This window comes from Ictidomys tridecemlineatus, chromosome 5 (genome assembly GCF_052094955.1).
Source record: "Ictidomys tridecemlineatus isolate mIctTri1 chromosome 5, mIctTri1.hap1, whole genome shotgun sequence".
Lineage (NCBI taxonomy): Eukaryota > Metazoa > Chordata > Mammalia > Rodentia > Sciuridae > Ictidomys > Ictidomys tridecemlineatus.
Genome location: NC_135481.1, coordinates 95,787,678 through 95,810,023, shown reverse-complemented (window position 1 = coordinate 95,810,023; position 22,346 = coordinate 95,787,678). Strand labels below are relative to the sequence as shown.

General features: G+C 34.7%; 1 protein-coding gene across 3 annotated transcripts in view; it reads right to left on the bottom strand.

Annotated features, from left to right (window-relative positions):
- The window catches only part of Rbm25 (RNA binding motif protein 25), a 64,921-nt gene that overhangs the window by 27,740 nt on the left and 14,835 nt on the right, over positions 1 to 22,346 (bottom strand). For all 3 annotated transcript variants that reach the window (XR_013439114.1, XM_078050480.1, XM_005321203.5), the window contains 4 exons: positions 14,290 to 14,339; positions 12,585 to 12,752; positions 8,073 to 8,130; positions 4,575 to 4,735 (listed from right to left, as the gene is read on the bottom strand). Coding sequence is in view for 2 of the 3 variants with exons in the window: in XM_078050480.1 (XP_077906606.1) it covers positions 4,575 to 4,735; positions 8,073 to 8,130; positions 12,585 to 12,752; positions 14,290 to 14,339 (437 nt within the window). In the remaining variant the exon portion in view is untranslated. The remainder of the gene's footprint in view (positions 1 to 4,574; positions 4,736 to 8,072; positions 8,131 to 12,584; positions 12,753 to 14,289; positions 14,340 to 22,346) is intronic.

Genomic DNA, 22,346 nt, shown 5'->3' with positions numbered 1-22,346 from the left:
TGAGAGAGGAGAGAGAGAGAGAGAGAAAGAGAGAGAGAGAGAGAGAGAGAGAGAGAATTTTTTTTTTAATATTTATTTTTTAGTTCTCGGCGGACACAACATCTTTGTTGGTATGTGGTGCTGAGGATCGAACCCGGGCCGCATGCATACCAGGCGAGCGCGCTACCGCTTGAGCCACATCCCCAGCCCCCAGAACTCATTCTTGACTGTGTAGTTAACAACCACAAATTCTGAATGTCAAGTAGATATACCTACTCCTATGCTTTTATTATTGGATATCCAGCAAGCACCAGGACATGGACTAAACGGAAAAGCATGGGTAGCTTAAATTACCTTTAGTAAATGTCAATAAGAAATTGAAAGAAAAGTGAGTCATAGGGGCATGTAACTGTAATCCCGACAACTTGGGAGGCTGAAGCAGAAGGATGCCAAGGATGGTAACAGTCTGGGTAATGCAGTAAGATCCTGCGTTAATAGGAGATGGGGAAGTAGTTCAGTGATAAAGTGCCTCTGAACCTCAGTCTAACATACACATTCATAAATAAATAACATGGAATGGAGGAAGACATTGCACCTACAACAAATCTAAACAAGTTTTCAAACTGTAATGACAAGACATCTTACATAAGTACATAAATCCCCTTAAAATTCCAGGTCAGAAAAAATATCTTGCTCTTCCAAACTCATATTTATTTTCAGTCAATGAGAACTACAGAACTAGGCTGGGGGCTGGGGATACAGTTCAGTTGGTAGAGTGCATGCCTCACACGCACAAGGCCCTGGGCTCAATCCCTAGCACCAAAAAAAAATGGAAACTATAGAATGAGGCTGCGGATGCAACTCAATGGAATGGTATATGACTAACATGTGCAGGGGCCTGGGTTAAATATATACAGTGAGAACTACTAGTGGTTTTCTCTCTTATGCCCCAAAGTCTGACTAAACAGCCTGAATGCAGTAACACAAGGTTCCCTATCATTATGTAAGTGACTGCTATCTAAATCCCTTCAAATAATCAATAATTAAGGACAAAGAATAGGGGCTGGGGATGTGGCTCAAGCGGTAGCCCGCTCGCCTGGCATGGGTGCGGCCCGGGTTCGAGCCTCAGCACCACATACCAACAAAGATGTTGTGTCCCCCGAGAACTAAATAAAATAAATATTAAAAATTCTCTCTCTCTCTCTCCTCTCTCACTTTCTCTTTAAAAAAAAAAAAAAAGGACAAAGAATAAGCCTCCACTCATATTTTCTCTTTAAACTTGTGGCAAATATATAGTAAGTACTCCACTATACAGTTATATTTGCTAAGGTTATTGGAAAAAAAATTTATATTACGTAAGATTGTTCAACTTTTTTCTTACATGCGAAGTTACTGAATAAACTATGAGCAAAAAATAATGGGTCAATATGCAATCTACATTCAAAAGTATACAATTAATGTTTGGAAAAATAAAATCCATAAACATCTGTTTTAATTCAATGTTATGTAAGAAAAACGTTCTTTTGCAGGTTTTTTTATTTTGGAGGGGTACAGAATACTAAACATGGTAAATACCACTGAACTGTATCACCTATCGTTTTTACCATTCTGACGGGAGTGAGATAAATTCTGAGTTTTGACTTACATTTCTCTAATTGCTAAAGATGCTTAACATTTTTTCGTTGACCAATGTATACATTCTCTGTGAATGATATCTTTAGTTCCTTAGCCCAATAATTGATTGGGTTATTTGTTTTTTGGTGTTAATTTTCTGAGTTCTTTAGTGTGCGTATGGTAGATTTTCTTCCCATTCTGCAGGCTCTCTCTTCATGTTATTGACTGTTTCCTTTTCAGAGAAGCAGCTTTTTACTTTGAATCCATCCCATTTATTGACTTTTTATTTTATTTCTTGTGCTTTAAGGGTTGTGTTAAGGGAAATTAGTTCCTAAGCCAACATGATGAAAACTTGGGTCTACCTTTTCTTCTATTAGGCACAAGATGTGTGATCTACTGCCTTGACTTTTGAGTTTTCAGCAGGGTGAGACATAGGGGTTTATTTTCATTTTGGTACATGTGGATTTCCAGTTTTCCCAGCACCATTTGTTAAAGAGGCGTTTTTCCCCCCAATGTATGTTTTTGGCGCCTTTGTCTAGCATGAAGAAACTGTCTCTGTATCTTCTATTTTGTACCATTCGTCTACATGTCTATTTTGAGGTCAATATCATGATGGTTTTGTGACTGTAATTCGGTAGTATACTTCAAGGTCTGGTATTGTGATGACTCTTTGTTTAGTTTTTCTTTGGAAGATCTATCCAGTGGTGAGAAGTGTGTTAAAAGTCACCTACTATTAGTATGTTGTTGTCTATTTGATTCTTGAAATTGAGAAGGCTTTGTTTGATGTACATAGATGCTCCACTGTTTGGGGCATAAATATTTACGATTGGTATGTCTTCTTGATGTATGATTCCCTTAAGCAGTACGAAAGGCCCCTTTTTTATATCTTCTAACTTTGAAGTCCACTTTGTATGATTATTTGTGTAGTCCACACATGTGATATGTTCTTTTCATCCTTTCACCTTCAGTCTGGATCTTTTTGCCTAGGAGTTTCTTGAAGATAGCATATTGCTGGGTCTATTTTTTTTATGTCCCATCTACCAGTCTATCTTTCAATTGATAGGTGTATGCCATTAACATTCAGGGTTATTATTGATATGATTTGTATTCCTGTCGTTTTGGTTTTTGGTTTTAAATTTGATTTTGTTGTCTCCTTTGATTGGCTTTTCCTCCTTTTGCTGATTTTCATCATTTTTTATTTCCATTTACTCCTCATGAAATATTTTGCTGAGAATGTTCTGTAGTGTAGGCTTCCTAGCTGTAAATTCTTTTAACTTGTGTTGATCATGGAAGGTTTTTTTAAGATTCTTGGTTGACACCCATTTTCTTTCAGAGCTTGGTATATACTGTTCCAGGACCTCCTAGCTTTGACAGTCATGGGTTGACAAATCTGCTAAGGTGTGAACTGGTTTCCTTCTACATGTAATCTGATACTTTTCTCTTGCATGTTTCAACAATTACTTACACTGAAGGAAATGGTTGATTTTTAATTTATGTTTTATAATTTGCTTCAATTTCTTTTTTTTTTTAAGTAAAAGAATATATAAGGTAGTAGCTCAGAGGAAAGAACATATAAGATAGTAGCTCAATGGGAGAGTACTTGCCTGGTATGTGTGAGTGTTACGCATTAGATTCAATTCTCAGCACCATATATAAATAAATGAATGAATGAATGAATGAAGGCCCATCGGCAACTTAAAAAAAAAAAGGTAAAATGTTTTTAAAATGGAAAGGTCCATTAACAACTAAAAAAAAATGGAGAGAAAACAAGAAAGAAATTTCTATCTTGAAATGTAATGAGAAAGTGAAATCAAAGGGCTACTTAAGGTTTTATTTTGGGGGGCGGCAGTGAAACGAGAATTAAGCCTAGGGGCACTTGAAGCTGAGCCACATCCCAAAAACTATTTTTTTCTAAATATTCATTTTTTAATCATAGGTGGACACAATGTATTTATTTTACTTAATGTGGTGTTGAGGATAGAACCCAGTGCCTCACACATGCTAGGCAAGCACACTACCTCTGAGCCATAACCACAACCGTCCGTCTCCACCCCTATTTTGTAAATACAAAATGAAAGAGAAAGGATTTCACTGAATAGCTTAGCATCTTATTTTTGTTGAGGCTGGCTTTGAACACTCGATCCTCCTCTCAGCTTCCCAAGTTGCTGGAATTAAAGTTGTGTACCACCATGCCCAGCCCCTATTTCATTTCATTTGTTGAGAGGAAGATAGTAATAGATCTTCTGCTGGGGTCGAGGCTTAGCATTAGAGCGTTCACCTAGCACACGCAAGGCCCTTCATTTGATCCTTAGCACCACATAAAAATAAATAAAATAAAGGTATTTTGTCCAATTACAACAAAAAAAAATATTTAAAAAAATAAATAAAAGATCTACTTAAAGATCTGTTCAACCTAATATTTCAAAAAGGAACTAGGGAGGAATAAACACGTAATATATTCAGGTTTAAGATATGCTTCGCTTTAGAAGGGGAGGTAATAATACATACAACATCATCCAAAAATCTCTTTTATTTATGATTACCTGAATAAAGAAACCCAACTAAGTAGTGACTTATTTTCATTCATTTTAGAATCTGTGTACTTCTAAAGTAGAGGGCAACTAATAATAATTGTGTAGGCGGAAATATATTTTGTACTTACTTACAAAGCTGCCTTAATGAATTATCTCTGTTAGGAATAGTCTGTACCAGTGTTTTCTCTGACAAGTTAAACTTGTCCAGCCTCCCTTACTACCTTCATCCCAACCTGGAATAAGCAAACCAACAGTCATGCACCCACTGTGGGTAGATAAAAGACATATAATAACTACAAACTATAAAATATCTTCTTGCATTTAAGCCCTAATACACACACAATAACAACAATCTTGTGAATCCCCATTTTAGATTCATCTATAATAGGGAGTATTCACAGTGAAAGAGCATCTGACATACAAATGTTTACACTATAGAAAACATACCCCATTAGAAGCTTTCTTCTTTGCTTTCCATTCGTCCAGTTGTGCTTTTGTCTTTGCATCAACTTTAACAAGTAACTTCTTCTCTCCAATCTGCAGATCATGTAATAATCTGAGTGCACGGAGAGTAGATTCTGGCTCCTTATACTCACAGAATCCAAAAGCTAGGTATAAAGAGTAAATGATACATCAATAAAAGACAAAAATTGATGAAGAATCAAAATGATTAGGCAAATGTACCAATATAAGGATGAATACTCTGTCCATCATTGCCCTTTCATGATCATTTTGGTTTTAGCAACATCAAAAACCAACAGAAAAAAGAAGAGGAGAAAAAAAACAGGAGAAAAGAAAAACTCAAATTAAGCAAACTGGTACTTATTGGACACTCTGATAAAAAAATTTAGCAATATCTGGGCTGGGGATGTGGCTCAAGCGGTAGTGCACTCTCCTAGCATGCATAAGGCGCTGAGTTCGATTCTTAGCACCACATAAAAATAAAAAAATAAAGATGTGTCCACCAAAAACTAAAAAAATAAATATTAAAAAAATTCTCTCTTAAAAAAAAATTAGCAATGTCAGTGAATTTAATGATTAAACTGATTATTGATTACTTCACTAATCATTCTATCCAGACATCCTAAGAGCAACAAATAAGCAATAACAAACTGGTTGAACCTAAGCAAAGCACTTTTCAATTCCGAGAGGATAAAATTATAAAAAGTATTGACCTTCTATGTAAGTTATGTTTTAATTTATCTATTTCCTTCTATAACTAGGGAATAGCACTAATAATGTCTTTAAATAAAATAAAGATGTTAAAACAACCCAGGGAACCCAAAGTTAAAAATAAATTATTCTAAATATGTATACAAATAACGCCATAATGGCACAAGGAGGAACTATTCTTAACGATTTTTTTTTTAAGAGAGAGAGAGTGAGAGAGGAGGGAGAGAGAGAATTTTTAATATTTATTTTTTAGTTCTCGGCAGACACAACATCTTTGTTGGTATGTGGTGCTGAGGATCGAACCTGGGCCGCACGCATGCCAGGCAAGCATGCTACCGCTTGAGCCACATCCCCAGCCCTATTCTTAACGATATTAAACCAGCAGATTTAACCATACATTTTTGGTGTGATATAACCTAAGGACAAAAAGCCTGGCAAAAAAAAGAGTAACTTTCAAAATTCACACTGTTGATGACAATACTGGTATTATTTTAGTCTGAACTGTTATATATACAATGTGAGGTAAGACAAAAACAAGTTAGTGATAAATATTGCCTCCACTGTTCTTGAAACTCCAGATTCTCAACGTGTGACAAACATCAGAAGACAGAAAATAAAAATTTTTCATTCCAGAATTTAAATGAATATATACCGAAAAAAACCTAAAAGCAAAAACCAAACCAGGTATAATGAGTTACTCAACATTGTGATTTTCAAAATAATTTTTCATTAAAAGCACCTTAAAGAAATTGCAATTCCAGGGCTGAGGCTGGGGCTGATTCGTAGAGTGCTTGCCTTGAAGGTGTGAGTTCCTGAGTTTGATCCTCAGCACCACACAAAAGTAAATAAAGATATTGTGTCCATCTATAACCATAAAAACTAAAAATATATGAAAAGAAATATATGATTCCAAGCCTGGACCAGAAAATCTATCAGAATAATCTGCTGTGAATATCAGGTCACATCAGATAATAAGGAAGCCACAAAGACAATGAGAGTCAAAACAAAATCACTGGAGATCCAATGTGCAGAGATAACTTAAGCCAACTTAAACTTTAACTTAATAATAACTACAATGAATCCATACTAAACATAGTAACATTAAATATTCTTCCATCCTTATGTTCAAATATTATCTTTATCCTCAGAACCAGATAAAAATAAATAAATAAAGATATTGGTTATGCACAATGGCACACGCCTATAATCCCAGAGGCTTGGAAACCTGAGACAGGAGGATCTCTAATTCAAAGTCAGCCTCAGCATTGGTGAGGCACTTAACAATTCAGTGAGACCTATCTCTAAATAAAATATAAAATAGGGCTGGGAATGTGGCTCAGTAGTTAAGTGCTCCTGAGTTGAATCCCCAGTACAAAAAAAAAAAAACAATAAAATAAAATAAAAGTATTAAAAAAGAGAGAGAGAGGGCTGGGGATGTAGCTCAACCAATGGTGTGCTCACTTGGCATGCGCGGGGTGCTGGGTTCGATCCTCAGCACCACATAAAAATAAAATAAAGATGTTCTGTCCACCGAAAACTAAAAAATTAAAGAGAGAGAGAATCTGCTGGGTACAATAGTTCATGCCTATAATTCCTGTGATTAGGAAGGTTGAGGCAAAAGGATTACAAGTTCAAGGTCATCCTCAGGAATTTAATGAGATCTAGTCTCCAAAAAAAAAAAAAAAAACAGATAAAACAGAGGAGAATGGCTCAGTTGCTGAACACTCCTGTGTTCAATCCCTGGTACCAAAAGTAATAAAATAAATAATACAAAGAAAATCAATTGTGCAGGGTACTGACAAAATACAATACATTAACAATGGATGATGAGTAAATGGGAATTTAACCCACTATTCTAATGTTATGTACATATGAATTTTTCCATATCAAAGTGTTTAGAAGATATATTTTCAGAGTTGAATGTGTGGCACAGTGGTAGAATGCTTGCCTAGCAGTGGTGAGGGCCCTAGGTTGCATCTGCAGCATCAGAATAATAATTAGGGCTGGGGTTGTGGCTCAAGCAGTAGCATGCTCGCCTAGCACATGTGAGGCACTGGGCTCGATCCTCAGCACCACATAAAAATAAAATAATTATAAAAAAAAAAAGAAGAAGAAAATTATCCACTAGCTATTTCCACAGACAAATATAAAAAGCACATTTTGTTTTCAAAAATAACAGGTCACATCTTTTCTACTCTCTTCCTAAGTTGCAATTTTTCCATCTTAATTATACCATGCTGCTTTCACAGAAAAAACTTTTTTTTTTTTTTTAAATGAGGATACCAGGAACTGAACTCTGGAGAATTCAACCCCTGAGCCACATCCCCAGTCCTATACAAAATATATACCACCTGTTTTATTTAGACACAGGGTTTCACTGAGTTGCTTAGTGCCTTGCCATCACCACTGTTGAGGCTGACTTTGAACTCCTGATCCTCCCATCCCTTTCAGCCTCCCATGCCACTGGGATTACAGGTGTGCACAAACAGGCCTGGCTACAGAAATATTCCTCTTATGTATAAAAAATAATATGTTTGAGTAATGTTTCCAAAAAAGTGATAAAATATAGAAACAAGCCAGAGTAATTTTAATTATTTCCTCTTAACTCCTTGCTGTCCTCCACTTTTCCACCCATTAATCTCAACTCTCAGTAATTATCTTCAACTGCATTTGAAACTATTCTAGTATGAAAAAGACAATGAAAATAAAACATGTAAAGTGATTTATTTAAACAGGTAAAAACAATCAACAAATAAGGAAAACATGACTTACCTTGAAGTTTTCCAGAAGCACCTTGTACTCTCTTCCAGCTCAAAACCAAACCACATTTCTTTAAAAGAAAAAGAAAACTTAAGTTTAATGCAAGAGAACAATTATATTCTCTCTAGGGGAAGAAAAAGCAAAAACATAAATAAGATCATACCAGCAAATAAGTCTGTTGAAATTCTCTCAATCTTCACAAATTTGTATAAAATACAAATAAGATCATTTTAAGACAAATATAAATTCTTCATTGATACTTCTTAACAAAATTCCCTTCACTATCTTTTAATATATTAGAGACTTATACCATAAATTATCTTACAAATATATATATATATAAAAATTCAAGAACCTAATATGGTTACGTGTACTTCAAATAAATTATAAATTAAACTATGTATTACAGGGCTGAGCATTTAGCTCAATGGTACAGCATTTGTATACCACTTGGGAGGCACTGGGTCTGAACACCAGCACCACAAAAACAAACAAAACCCCCTGTATTTTATATATAATGATATAGGAAAAACCTTAATATGATTTACAAAGTAACTTGGACATAAATTACTAAATACAGTGATATTTTAACTGAGTAAAAAAAAATTTTTTTTTTCTGTAAAATGACTGAAGATATCCCACGGGCTGCAGGTACATACAGCTCAGTGGTAGACATGCATGCAACATCTACAACATGGCAAGATATGGGTTCAATTCCCAGTATTGTCTCATTTTAAAAAAAAAAAATCCAAAATTCTAAGGGGTTAAGTGAAGGATGGGACATTATTATATATTGAAAGTTAACAAAATGCCTAACATTATTTCTAAATATTAAAGCATAACCCAGAAGGCTTTAAAAAAAAAGTTATTTGTAACATTAACTGCCTGTTAAAGTGAAAGGATATGTACATTTTTCACATCTTCCTTCAGAGGAAATATTAAAATGATAGTCAAGGAATATAAAAGATAGAAGAAACCCACAAGTTATAATAGATGGGCAAAGAGCAGCTGTCCAGACTTCATTAAAAAAAAAAAAAAGCAAATGGCTGGGTGGTAACTCATTTAGCACAATAATGAAGTCTATATCTTCATGTCTACAGAGGAAGATACTAAGGACAAAGAATTATACTAATCCACTCTAGAAAAACAAGTGAATCTAAATGGGAGTAAAAATGAACAATGAGGCTAAATTTTAAAAGGGGGCTTGCCTGACTTTATGAATATGAATTAAATAATCAGAGCCAAGTAGTTCAGTTAATGTGTTAATGTCTAAAGAATGAACAGAACTGGCTTGGGGTATTGAGTACCAGATAAGACAGAAGACCTGGATGAGGTAGAGTGGATTAAAGGGAAGAATGTAAATGTATTTGTAAAGATGGCTGAACCCAGCACTTCACCCCCAACCCTATATAAGCAGTCAATTTGAAGGCATGGGAAAGTTTTCTAGAGAAACCAAACAGCCCCAAAGAAAAGACCTCCACATAGCAACATTCAAATCCTCTGACTGCTTCCTAAATTACCCCATGTTTGGGAAAAGCCTCATTTTTTAATCTGATCTTATGCACACAACATTCTTTTAATTCATAACTTTTAAATATGAACAGATATCCCAGACATGGTGGCATGCACCTGTACTCACAGCTATTCAGAAGGCTGAGGCAGGAGGATCATGAATGTGAGGACAGCCTTGGCAACGTAGCGAGACCCTATCTCAAAATAAAAAATAAAAAGGGCTGGGGATGTAGCTCAGTAATAGAGCACACCTGGGTTCCATAGCCAGTACCAAAAAACCCCCCAAAAACCAAAAACAAAAATAGAGGGGTCTGGCAGAAAGGCCTTTAGAAAAGAAGGGAAATTAAAATTACTTGATATATTTTAACAATTGAAGAAAAAGGGCAGGTGCAAAGTAGAAATGATGGGGAATTCTAAATTTCTAATAAATTTATAGAAACTATTAACAAAAGAATAACATAATTAACAACTCCAAGAGAACAATGAAAATGTAATCATGGTACAAGGTTTAGTTCTACCAAACTATTTACCAACCATCATAACACTGTAATGATGTCACTATATTAGGAAATTGGGGAATGAGACTTGAGACCTATATGCAAGCTACGCTTTATCTACCAAAATAATAAGTCAACAGATAATTTCAAAAGTAATAAAGACAGTAATAAAATACAAATCAAAACAAGAATGAGACAACTTCAAATCTATTAGACATTCCAAAAAGTTAAAAATTTAAACATAATATATTTAAACACAATATACAAGAATGGAAACTTAGACACTGCTGCAATTAAGTATAAATTGGTATGAGTAATTATGAGGGGAAAACTCAAGTATGCTCTAATACTTAAATTTCACTTCTGAAAGAATATGTGACAGAAGATTTTTCACTTGTACCTAGAAAGACCTATTGCCAGTAATATAACAGAATATGAAAACAATCCTTATTACTATCAATAGAAAAGCAATAGTTTATGACTATTTCTACAATACAACGATATATAGCAGAGAAAAGCAAAGTTGTTAGGTGAAAAAAAAAAAAAACTAAAATACAGAATTAAACCTTACAAATAATGTGTATTTATGAATCTGTAATATGCAATGAAGTAGAAAATATGCACACAAATGCTAAATCCCTAAAGTTTAGGATAATTGGTAATCTGGGAATTAGGGTTTTCACTGTAATGTTACATTTCTCTGGGAAAAATCTGAAGCTAGAATCATTAAGTTAAACAAAGCTGGGTTTTATGAATGATTGTCATCTAAATATCCAATGAAAGAAAACAATTTATAAAATGGAAATGGCTATACTGTACATTATTTATAAAACAAAAAAAGATTTAAAAATACCTTCCCCAAGAAATGGTAAAGAGGGAATGTAAATACTTTCTTTATAAATACTTTCTTTATAAAATATATAAATTCTTTATAAATTTATAAATTCCTTATAAATTTATAAATTAAATTTATAAAATTATAAATTTATAAATTCTTTATAAATACTTTCTTTATAAAATATATAAATATAAAATATATTTATAAAATATATATTATAAAATCATGCAATATAATTCATAACAATCTGCATGTATCACCAAACTGAATTATCTTAAACAAAAAAAAGAGAAAGAAAATAAATGACTTCACAAAACCTAAAGAACTTACAATTATTTGGAATAAAAACTTCAAAGGAACTCAATCATCAATCACTGTTTTAATAGCTGGTAGGGTAAAGGTCTCATTTTCAAAATGTAAACTCAGAGACTACTTATTTAGGATACCAGAGGAAAAGGTACCCTTAACAGGGAAAAGGTCTGAAGACCTTAACCAAGTAACTCAACACCTCCAAAGACAGGATCAATGGGGCATCATGTCTTATCTCTTGCTATTCTATCCTAGGAAGAATGTATCAGTTATCAAAAATCCTTACTTTGAATCTAGAGCAAACAAGCTGACATCCAAATTGGGAGAAATATTCGGCAAAGAACTGGACTCAAAAATATCGATGTCAGGGAGGAAAAAACAAAAAGCAAGTAAAAAAAGCAGGGGATTTATTCCATATTAAAAAGCTATACAGGGCTGGGGTCGTGGCTCAATGATAGAGTGCTTGCCTCACACACATGAGGCACTAGGTTCAATCCTTAGCACCAACTAAAAATGAATAAAAACAGATATTGTGTCCATGTATAACTAAAAAAAATTTTAAAAGCTGTATATCCATGTCTGGTGGCACATGCCTATAATCCTAGGAAACTGGAAGGCTAAGGAAAGATAAAAAGTTCCAGGTCAGCCTAGGACAATACAACAAGACCTATCTCAAAATAAAAATGAAAAAAAAAAGGGAGGGGGGTGTGGAGATCTAGTAAGTAACAGAGAGCTTGCCTAGCAAGCACCAGAACCTGTTTTGATCCTCAGTAGTACAAGAAGAAAATAAAAAGCAAAAAGTTGTCTAAAGAGGCATGACAATTAAAGAAATTATAGATCACAGATTGTAAACCAAAAACTTACTGTGGCCATGACTGAAAGATTAAATATGAATTAGATATATTTTAGTTAACAATACCTTATCAACTTTAAATTTTTATATAGTTTATATAGTTTCATAATGTTGCTCAAGCTATTCTCAAACTCCTGTGTTCAAGTGATCCTCCCGCCTCCGCCTCCCAAGTAACTCGGACTAGAGAAGAATGACATTGCACCCAAATTACACTTCTTAAGTGTAATAACAATAGCACTGTCATTATGCAGGAGATTGTCCTTACTCTTAGGAGATACACTTCAGACTCAGGTGAAATGCCACATGACACTCACCTTCAAATTATTTGGGATGGGGAACATACACGGTAGAGATAAAATAAATCTATCAAAATGTGTTTGGGTTTACTGAACCATTCTTTCACCTTTTCTGTAGTTTTAAATTTCTTCAAAATAAAAATAGGGAAAAATAATCATTCAAAATCCTGATTTTTAAAATTTATAAAAATTTAATGAAAAGTAAACAGTTTAACTTACAGCTAGGAGCTGTCGTATAAGCATGTCTGAGGCTTTCTCGGATATGTTGCCAACAAAAACCGTAGTAGTGGGACCACAATTTTCATCATTTTCTTTTGCCTTTAAACCTGGATGATCCTTCCTTGCTCCCAAATGCTTTCCGACCATGGACACAGTGGGTACTAAGACCTATGATAAAGAAGGGCCATAAATTTGATCTGGAAAATAATTAGATTTCCTATTACATTTAGTGTAACATTATGCTAAAAACTGGTAAGAGTATAGCATATATTAAAGCTTTATATTGAAGCTGCCAAAGCATATGGCATACTCCACTAATCCAAATTTATTCATAACCAGCTTTTGCCATTAGATTGTTTTCAAATACTTGAAAAAGCAAATAAAAAGTCATTAAGACACATTTTTTAAATGTTGAAGACATCATAAATCATTTAAAATTAAATAAAATCCAGAAACTTTTTCACATCTAATATTCTTAGTATCCATATAAAAGCAAATTCCATTTATCCCTGCTAATCCTGTAACAGAATATTCAAATATTCCATAGCACTCTTCCATACTAACACTTTACCCTTTGTTAAAAGTTTAAGTTCCAAGTTTGCTTTCCCAACTTTCAACTTTCCAGAGGAAGGAACTATTCTTTGTACTTAAATCAGCCACAGACCCTCAGTAAGAACTTGACAAACACTGGCAAGCTGAGGGAGCTCCTCCAAACCCCAATCCCATCTTTTCCTATCCTGAAATACAAGTGGGAAGAGTAAACATCACTTGGAGACTTTCTAAAATAGTTTAACTATGGGTGTCCAATGCAAGAAAAGCTGGACTTCCCATGGGCTGAGAACCAAATAGTCTTAGTGGTCTACCTCAGAGCAGATTTCCAATTTCTCTGATGTATTTCCTTCCTCTCCCTTTGACATGAGTAATATTCCCCTCCCTTTTCAAAACCCAAAGATAAAAAAACAATAAAACATACACAGTTGAAAGTAATGAGATCTAGTCTCTCTCACAGAATTCCAAATGAAGTCTGTTATACCAATTAATTCAAAGAAAAATTCTAGCTAAATAAAAGAGGATTCTCATTATGTGCTACAGTACAGCATCATTCTTTAATACACTTTGAAGGTTTGATTATTATGGAGAATTAGGGTTTAAGACACAAGAATGAACACTTCAGCAGAAGAAAGGCTTATAAAACTTAAAAATATATTAAAGAAAGAGAAAATAGATAAGAGTAAAAAGGGCCAAACACCAGAGGAGGGAGGAAAGAGTAAAAAGATACTTTACACAAATTACTTTTCAACATTTAAATTTTTGGGGCCCATTCATTCCTACATTTCTTTTAAGGTCAGATCATCTCCCATCACCCAGGACCAAGATAAGATGAGGGAATGATCAAAAAGCCACTGTACTAAATATCTAAAAGACAGTATGTGAAAAGTCTGAAAAGAAACAAAGATAGATCATAAAATTAATTAATTTAGGGGATGTTTTAGAACACACAGTCTGTCTCTCTTCTCTACATACACACACACATTCTCTCTCACATGCATAGCTAAGTGAAAATGATACTTATTCAAATTAGTGGTAGAAAATTCATAGGAAATCCCATCATTTGTTTACTAATTCTAACTATATCAAGATTTTTAGCTTTAAAAGCACCTTTTAGGACTATCACAACAACTTTCCTTCTTTAAATTATACTTACAGTTGGAGCAGGAGCCATAATGCTCATTGGTACAGGAATCATTGGGGTCCCTAAAAAAAGGAAAAAAGCACAATGTGACTCAAGAATACTATTAGCCAGGCGCAACAGCATATGCCTGTAATTACAGTGGCTCAGGAGTCTCAGACAGGAGGATCATGAGTTCAAAGACAGTTTCAGCAGCAGCTCAGTGAGACCCTGCCTCTAAATAAAATACAAAATAGGGCTGGGGATGTGGCTCAGTGGTCCAATGCCTCGAGTTCTATCCCCAGTACCAAAAAATAAAGAGTATTCAAATACGACTATGTTCTATATCAACTACATGCCATACAAGTAATTATCCTAATTCACAGGTAATATAAACACAAGATAAAGGAAAATAAAACATTAATGAATAATGTCTTATTTTCATAAGTAATGTGGTATCAGATTGGTCTGTATGAACTTATAACAATAAACTATTTGAAATGGGCACAGTAGTACAAGCCTATATTCCCAGCTACTCAGGAGGCTGAGGCAGGACAAATCACAAGTTTCAGGACAGCTTCAGCAACTTACTGTCTTAAGATAAAATATAAAAAGGGACAGGAAAGTGGCTTAGTGGTTAGGCACCCTGAGTTAAACCCTGGTACAAAAAGAAAAAAAAAAAAAGGTGGGGGAACTTGGCATATAGCATAGTACAAATCACCCCTGGAAGGTTCAATTCCTAGTACTATAAGAATCAACAAAAAAAAAACTATCCTGAAATCAAAATGGCTACCCCATTTCGTTTTTTTAAATAACTTTATTTTTATTTATTTATTTATTTATTTTAATGTGGTGCTGAGGATAGAACCCAGTGCCTCACATGTGCTAGGTAAGTGCTCTACCACTGAAGATCAAACCCAGTCCTCTTTTGCTTTTAAGGAATATAAAATTCTGGACAATTATCACTTTGTTTTAATCTATTTCAGTGGTCCTCAAAACAGCCTCAACAAACAGATTCATAATTATGGGTGAACAATGGTACCAATGATATATGAAAACTATATAAAGGGGTCTAGGTTGTAGCTCAGTGGTAGAACACTTGCCTAGCATGCATGAGCACTGGGTTCCATCGCCAGCACCACATAAAAATAAACAATAAAATAAAGGTATTCTGCCCATCTTAAAAAAATAATTAAAAACCTATATTAATTCACAAAACTAAAGAAAAGACCATGTGTTTAAATTAACAACCTTTCAGGGTGTATCAGGAGCCTGATCTGATGGACACAGTAAGACAAAACTATGTTTTTATAGATTTAAGACTCTGATTTTTAAAACTCTTTTCAACTGGAATAGAAATGGTACCTTTGGGGGCTAGGGTTGTGGCTCAGCAGTACAGCACTCACCTCACACGTGCAAGACCCTGAGTTCGATCCGCAGCACCACATAAAAATAAATAAGTGAAATAAAGGAATTGTGTCTAATAACAACTAAAAAATTTAAAAAAATTTCAAAAAAGAATGAAATGGTACCAATGACTCCCAAGATTTAAAAAAAAAAAAAACATGACATCAATATTACATTTAAGAAGTAACAACACAGAAGTCAAATAATAATTTTTGTGTGTGTGGTACTGAGGATTGAACCCAGTACCTTGCACATGCTAGGCAAACGTTCTAACATGAACTACAATCCCAGTCCAAATTTTATAAAACATAAAACAACTGTAGGACGAGCACAGTGACCCAGGCCTGTAATCCCAGCAACCAGGGAGGCCGAGGCAAAAGGATTAGAAGCTCAAGGGCTGCAGGCCTCAGCAACTTAGCAAGACTGTCTCAAAATAAAAAATAAAGGGCTAGGGCTGTAGCCAAGTGGTAGAGCACTCACCTAGCACATGTGAGGCACTGGGTTTGATTCCCTCCCTCAGCACCACATAAAATAAATAAAGATATTGTGTCCATCTACAACTTAAAAAAAAAAAGGACTGGTTCAGTGGTAAAGCACCCCAGGTTCAATTCCCAGTAGCAAAAAAAAACAAAACATGATGATTACAACAAACATATTATAGTCTTGAAAACTAAAAAGGTTAAGTGTTCTCAACAAAAAAATAAGTATATGAAGCAATGCATATTTTAATTAGCTCAATTTAGCCATCCCACAATGCATACAATTTCAAAACATGCACAACAATTATATATAATTTTATTAAATAAAGTAAAAACAAATATTTAGAGTTAGAAAAAAAGATATCAAATAAGAAATTAATCTGGAAACCCAACAAGAACATTGTTATTTCTGATTCTTTCACAGAAAAATATCATCCAAAAAATGAGACCTGTAATTTCAACTGCTATCAAAAAGAAAACTAATCTCTAAGATAGGCATGTATTGTTCTAAATAACTCACTGTGAAGGTTTAAGACCTGTCTACTACTGTTTATGGATATCTTTTCAATTACAATGTTTGCTAAGCAATAGCTGTACGGAGAGTTCTTGAATCCCTCCTTGTTCACAGAACTAAGGACGAAATCAGATGATTTGAGAACCAAGAAAAAGATTGTAATGAGAACAAAATTAGGGGCTGGGGATGTGGCTCTAGCGGTAGCAAGCTTGCCTGGCATGCGTGCAGCCCAGGTTCGATCCTCAGCACCACATACAAAAAAAAAAAAAAAAAAGATGTTGTGTCCGCTGAAAACTAAAAAATAAATATTAAAATTCTTTCTGTCTCTCTATCTTTAAAATAAAAAAAAAGATCAAAATTAATCAAAGATGTGACTACTGTTCTAATATAAATTTTAAAATGCTTCTAAGTAGCCAGGTGCAGCGCATGCCTTTAATCCCTGTAATTCAGTAAGCTGAGGCAAAAGGATCACAAATTTGAAACCAGCCTGGGCAACTTAGTCAGACCCTGTCTCAAAACAAAAAATAAAGGGCTGGGAGCAGTGGCACACACAGCTCATGAGGGTGACATAGGAGGATCATTAATTTAGTGCCAGCCTCAGCAATTCAGTGAGGCCCTAAGCAATTCAGCAAGAACCTATCTCTAAATAAAATATAAAAAAGAGTCAAGGATGTAGCTTAATAGGATTAAGCAAGAACCTATCTCTTAATTTAGAGATAGGTTCTTGCTGAATTGCTTAGGGCCTAACTGAATTATCTCTAAATAAAATATAAAAAAGAGTCAAGGATGTAGCTTAATAGGTAAACACCCCTGAGTTCAATTCCCAGTACTGAAAATATGAAAATAAATTCTTCCAAATATCACGAAGTTCTGAAATCACACTTCAGTTCAAATTTAACATGAATTCAAGATAATTCCCCATCTAAAACTGGTAATAAATTCTTAAACATGTACCACTGTCCCTTTATTTTCAAATATATTTTATTTAAAATAATTCCAGTTTTCACAATATTTTTTAAAGATATAGGTTACAGTTCCTATCAATGTCCAGAATAAACTGCAAAATAGACTTCAGGATCAAATCTGCATTGAGCTGGTGTTGCTGCCTACCATGTGTGAGGCACCGAGTTCAATCCTTAGCACCATAAATAAATAAATAAATAAATAAATATCCACTGACAATTAAAAAGAAGTTAAATTGGAGTTTGATTCTTAGTTCTATCATTTTAACTTGTGAACCTTTAGGAAAGTACTTTAACTTCTGCTGCAGTTTCCTCAATTCTATTACAATAATTAGTCCTTCAAGAGTGCCTATAAAATTGTGATAACTTGTATGAATCACTAAAGTAAAGCAGCTAAAAGAGGCTGTAACAACCTATGGTCCTCAAGCACCCTTCACTGTAAGCTTGGTCGAATCCATAGATAGAATTATTCAAACAGCTACCAGAGTTTTTGGGAATAGAGAACAAGCAATGCCATTAATAAAACAACTGGTTTATGAGAAAGCGAATTGTTGGTGCAGAGAAGTCATTAGACCATGGAAACATGAATATTTAAACACATATTTTAAATTATGTAAAGATATTAATGAACAAGGGCAAGTCATGGCAGCTGCAGTACAACAGGTTTTAGATGCCAGGCCAAAAACATGCTACAATTGTGAACAAACAGGACATTTTAAAAGGAATTGCCCCATAGGAGGAGGGTTTAACAAAACTAGGTATCAAAGGAGTAGCATACTGGGTATTTGCCCACGATGCCGTAGAAGGAGACATTGGGCTAATGAATGCCATTCTCAAACCACCATAGAGGGTACTCCATTATCAAAAAATGAACAAGGACCACGTGTTTATCCACAATATAGTGGAGAAAGGCATCGGACTCCATTGCCAAAAAATGGACAGGGGGGCCCAATGCTCCGGGGCCCAAAACCACAAATATACGGAGCACTGGAGGAACCCAGCAACACCATCAGGGTAGTGCCCAGACATATTGTCCATCAGATCCCTCATCAGACAAACCAGAGGGAGCGCAGGGTTGGACAGCTGCGCCTCCTCCAGCTCAGTACTAACTCCAGAGATGGGAGTTCAAATCATTCCCACAGGGATTAAAAAAAAGGACCTCTTCCCAAAGGAAGAGTAGGCTTGGAAGAGTAGGCTTATTATTGGGACGCAGCTCTTCTACTCTAAAAGGACTTATGATAAGTCCTGGGGTAATTGATCCCGATTATGAAGGTGAAATAAAAATTACAGCCAGTACTCCAAAGAGTATATCAGTAATTTCACCAGGAGATAGAATAGCACAGTTACTAATAATACCAAGCCTACATGATAAATTTTCCAGTCGTGCTGTAGAAAGAGGTTCCAAGGGATTAGGCTCCACAGGTGTAGATTGGGCTATGCTTTCTTTAAATTTAGATTCTCGCCCCATGCTAAAACTAAATATTCAAGGACATGAATTTAATGGGCTACTGGATACAGGTGCAGACCTTAGCATCATCTCTCGTCAAGAATGGCCCGAACATTGGCCATTACAACAAGCCACTCAAACGCTTCGAGGCCTAGGAGTGGCGACTAATCCCTATAGAAGTGCAATGGTATTCGATTGGAAGGATCCCAAAGGATGTGAAGAACTATACAGCCATATGTATTGGATCATCTTCCGGTAAATTTATGGGGACGAGATGTCCTAGATCAATTAGGTTTGACATTAACAAATAACATCAATCAAAATGCACCCACTATTATGACTAGACAAGGTTTTAGGAAAGGAAAAAGATTAGAAAAACAAGGTATAGCAGCACCAATACAAATAGATCAAGGAACAGACAGACATGGGTTGGATTTTCAGAAAGGGCCACTGACACAATAAAAATTACATGGAAATCAGAAAGACCAGTATGGGTTCCTCAGTGGCCCCTGACTAAAGAAAATATACAAGTAGCCCATGATCTGGTCAAACAACAATTAGCGGAAGGACATATACACCTTCTGTATCTCCCCATAATACTCCCATTTTTGTTATCAAAAAGAAATCTGGTAAATGGAGATTATTGCAAGATTTAAGAGCCATTAATAATGAGATCATTATTATGGGACCTGCTCAATCGGGGATTCCTCAATTGTCTGCTTTGCCAAAAACCTGTATGTTTTAGTTATACATATTAAAGATTGTTTTTTCTTCATTCCAATTCATCCTGAGGATAGTCCACCTTTTGCATTTACTATCCCTGCACTGAATCATGAAGGTCCTGATCAGAGATATGAATGGAAAGTACTCCCTCAAGGGATGGCTAACAGCCCACCTATGTGTCAAATTTATGTTAACAAAGTAATCCAGCCACTTAGAAATCAAAATCCTGAACTACAAATATTTCACTATATGGATGATGTATTATTAGCACACAAAACTAAAAACACATTGCTAGAATGTTATGACACACTTACAAACTTATTAAAAAATTATAATCTAAAGACAGCAATAGAAAAAGTACAATTAAATTTTCCAATTAATTATTTAGGAGTTCTATTATCCTCAACCATGGTCCGTCCACCAAAAATTCAAATATGAGAAGATCAACTCAAATCACTTAATGACTTTCAAAAGTTATTAGGAGACATAAATTGGATAAGGCCTTATCTAGGTATACCAACAGGAGAGTTGGGACCTTTATTTGATATCCTAAAAGTTCCATCAGATCCAAATTCACCCCTGAAGCAAGAAAGGCAATAAAAATCATTGAAACATATATGAAAAATATGCATTTGGATAGAATTGATATAAGTTTGCCTTTATTATTTATTGTACTACCAACAAAAAATATTCCTACAGGAGTATTTTGGCAAGAAGGTCCATTATTATGGATACATTTATCTTATTCTCCTAACACTATTCTTACTAGGTATCCTGAGGCTGTAGGACAATTAATACTCAAAGGAATAAAAGCAGCAAAGGGAGTGCTTGGAATGTCTTCCAACAAAATTATTACTCCATATACTATGAATCAAATTGATGAGTTAGCTAATGAGTTAAATACCTGGGCAATAATCATGTGCAAATCTAATGTTTCATTTGATAACCTCTTACCATCTAATCCTTTATTGTCTTTTTGGTCATTGTATCCTGTAATTTTTCCAAAAATGACAAGAAAAACACCTATCATGAATGCTCCACATATATTCACTGATGGGTCAAATAATGGTACAGCAGCAATAGTTACACCTGATCAAACTTTTACATTTTTAGTACCCAAACAATCAGCTCAAAAGGTAGAGCTTAATGCAGTATTACAAACTTTTGTGATGTTTAAAGATTCTGTATTTAATTTATTTTCCGATAGTCAGTATATAGTTAATGCTATAGTATCCCTTGAAAATGCTGGTAGGATTTCCCCTTCCTCTACTGTTTTCTCTTTTCCACTATACAAAGTCTAATCTGGGACAGAAAAGATCCATTCTTTATAGGACATATCAGGGCACATACAGGATTGCCTGGAGCCCTTAGTTTGGGCAATGATTTAGCAGATAAAACTACACATGACACACATATTTTATCTACACTAGAAGAAGCTATAAATTTTCATAAAAGGTTCCATGTCAATGCTAATACTTTACAAAAGCATTTTAAAATAACTAAGGAACAAGGTAGACAAATAATAAAACAACGTCAAAACTGTGTGACCTTTTTACCACAAATTAATCTTGGAGTCAATCCTAGAGGATTGATACCTAACCATATTTGGCAGATGGACGTCACACACTTGCCAGAATTTGGAAAATTAAAATATTTACATGTTACAGTTGATACTTCTTCTGGATTTTTGATGGGCTCCCTTCATGCCAGAGAAAAAACTAAAGATGTTATAGCTCATTGCTTACAAAATTTTGCCACTGTGGGCATTCCAAAACAGTTAAAAACAGATAATGCCCCGGTTATACTTCTAACTCTTTTAAACAATTCTGCTCATCATCTGGCATTACTCATATAACAGGAATCCCATACAATCCACAGGGACAAGACATAGTTGAAAGAGCTCATCAAACTATTAAAATGTACTTATTAAAGCAAAAAGAAGGAATTGGGAAGGGGTATATATTCCCCAAAGATAAACTTAAAATAACCCTTTTTACTCTAAACTTTTTAAATTTGGATTCATCAGTGCTTAGTGCTGCAGAAAGGCATATGTGTCCAAAAAATGTACATAAGCCCAAGGTACTTTGGAAAGATATTCTAACAGGACAATGGAAAGGTCCTGACCAGTAATTGTCTGGAGTCAGGGCTCTGTTTGTGTGTTTCCACAGGAAGAACAGCAGCAGATTTTGATTCTGGAGAGATTAACTAAAGCAATTTCTACAGACCAAAAAGAAGATGATTTGGCTCAAATCCATAACGGCCGATATCCAAAACTCCAATTTGGCTATCCTTACATCTACGACAGAATCAGGATGCTTTGTTCAATATATATTTTATTATTGTCCTTTCCCATATCATGAAGTTCTATTTTGTTTTTTGATCTCATACAGACCTAGGTTAATGTTTTGCTGATCAGTTCTATTTTTTGTCTATAGAGTTTTTAAACATTGCAATGGAGATTTCACCTGTAAAAAGGCCTTTACTATTATGTGTTGTATGTATTCTGTGTGCACACTTGTGTTTTGTGTTATATAATATATGGACATACGTACATTCAAATA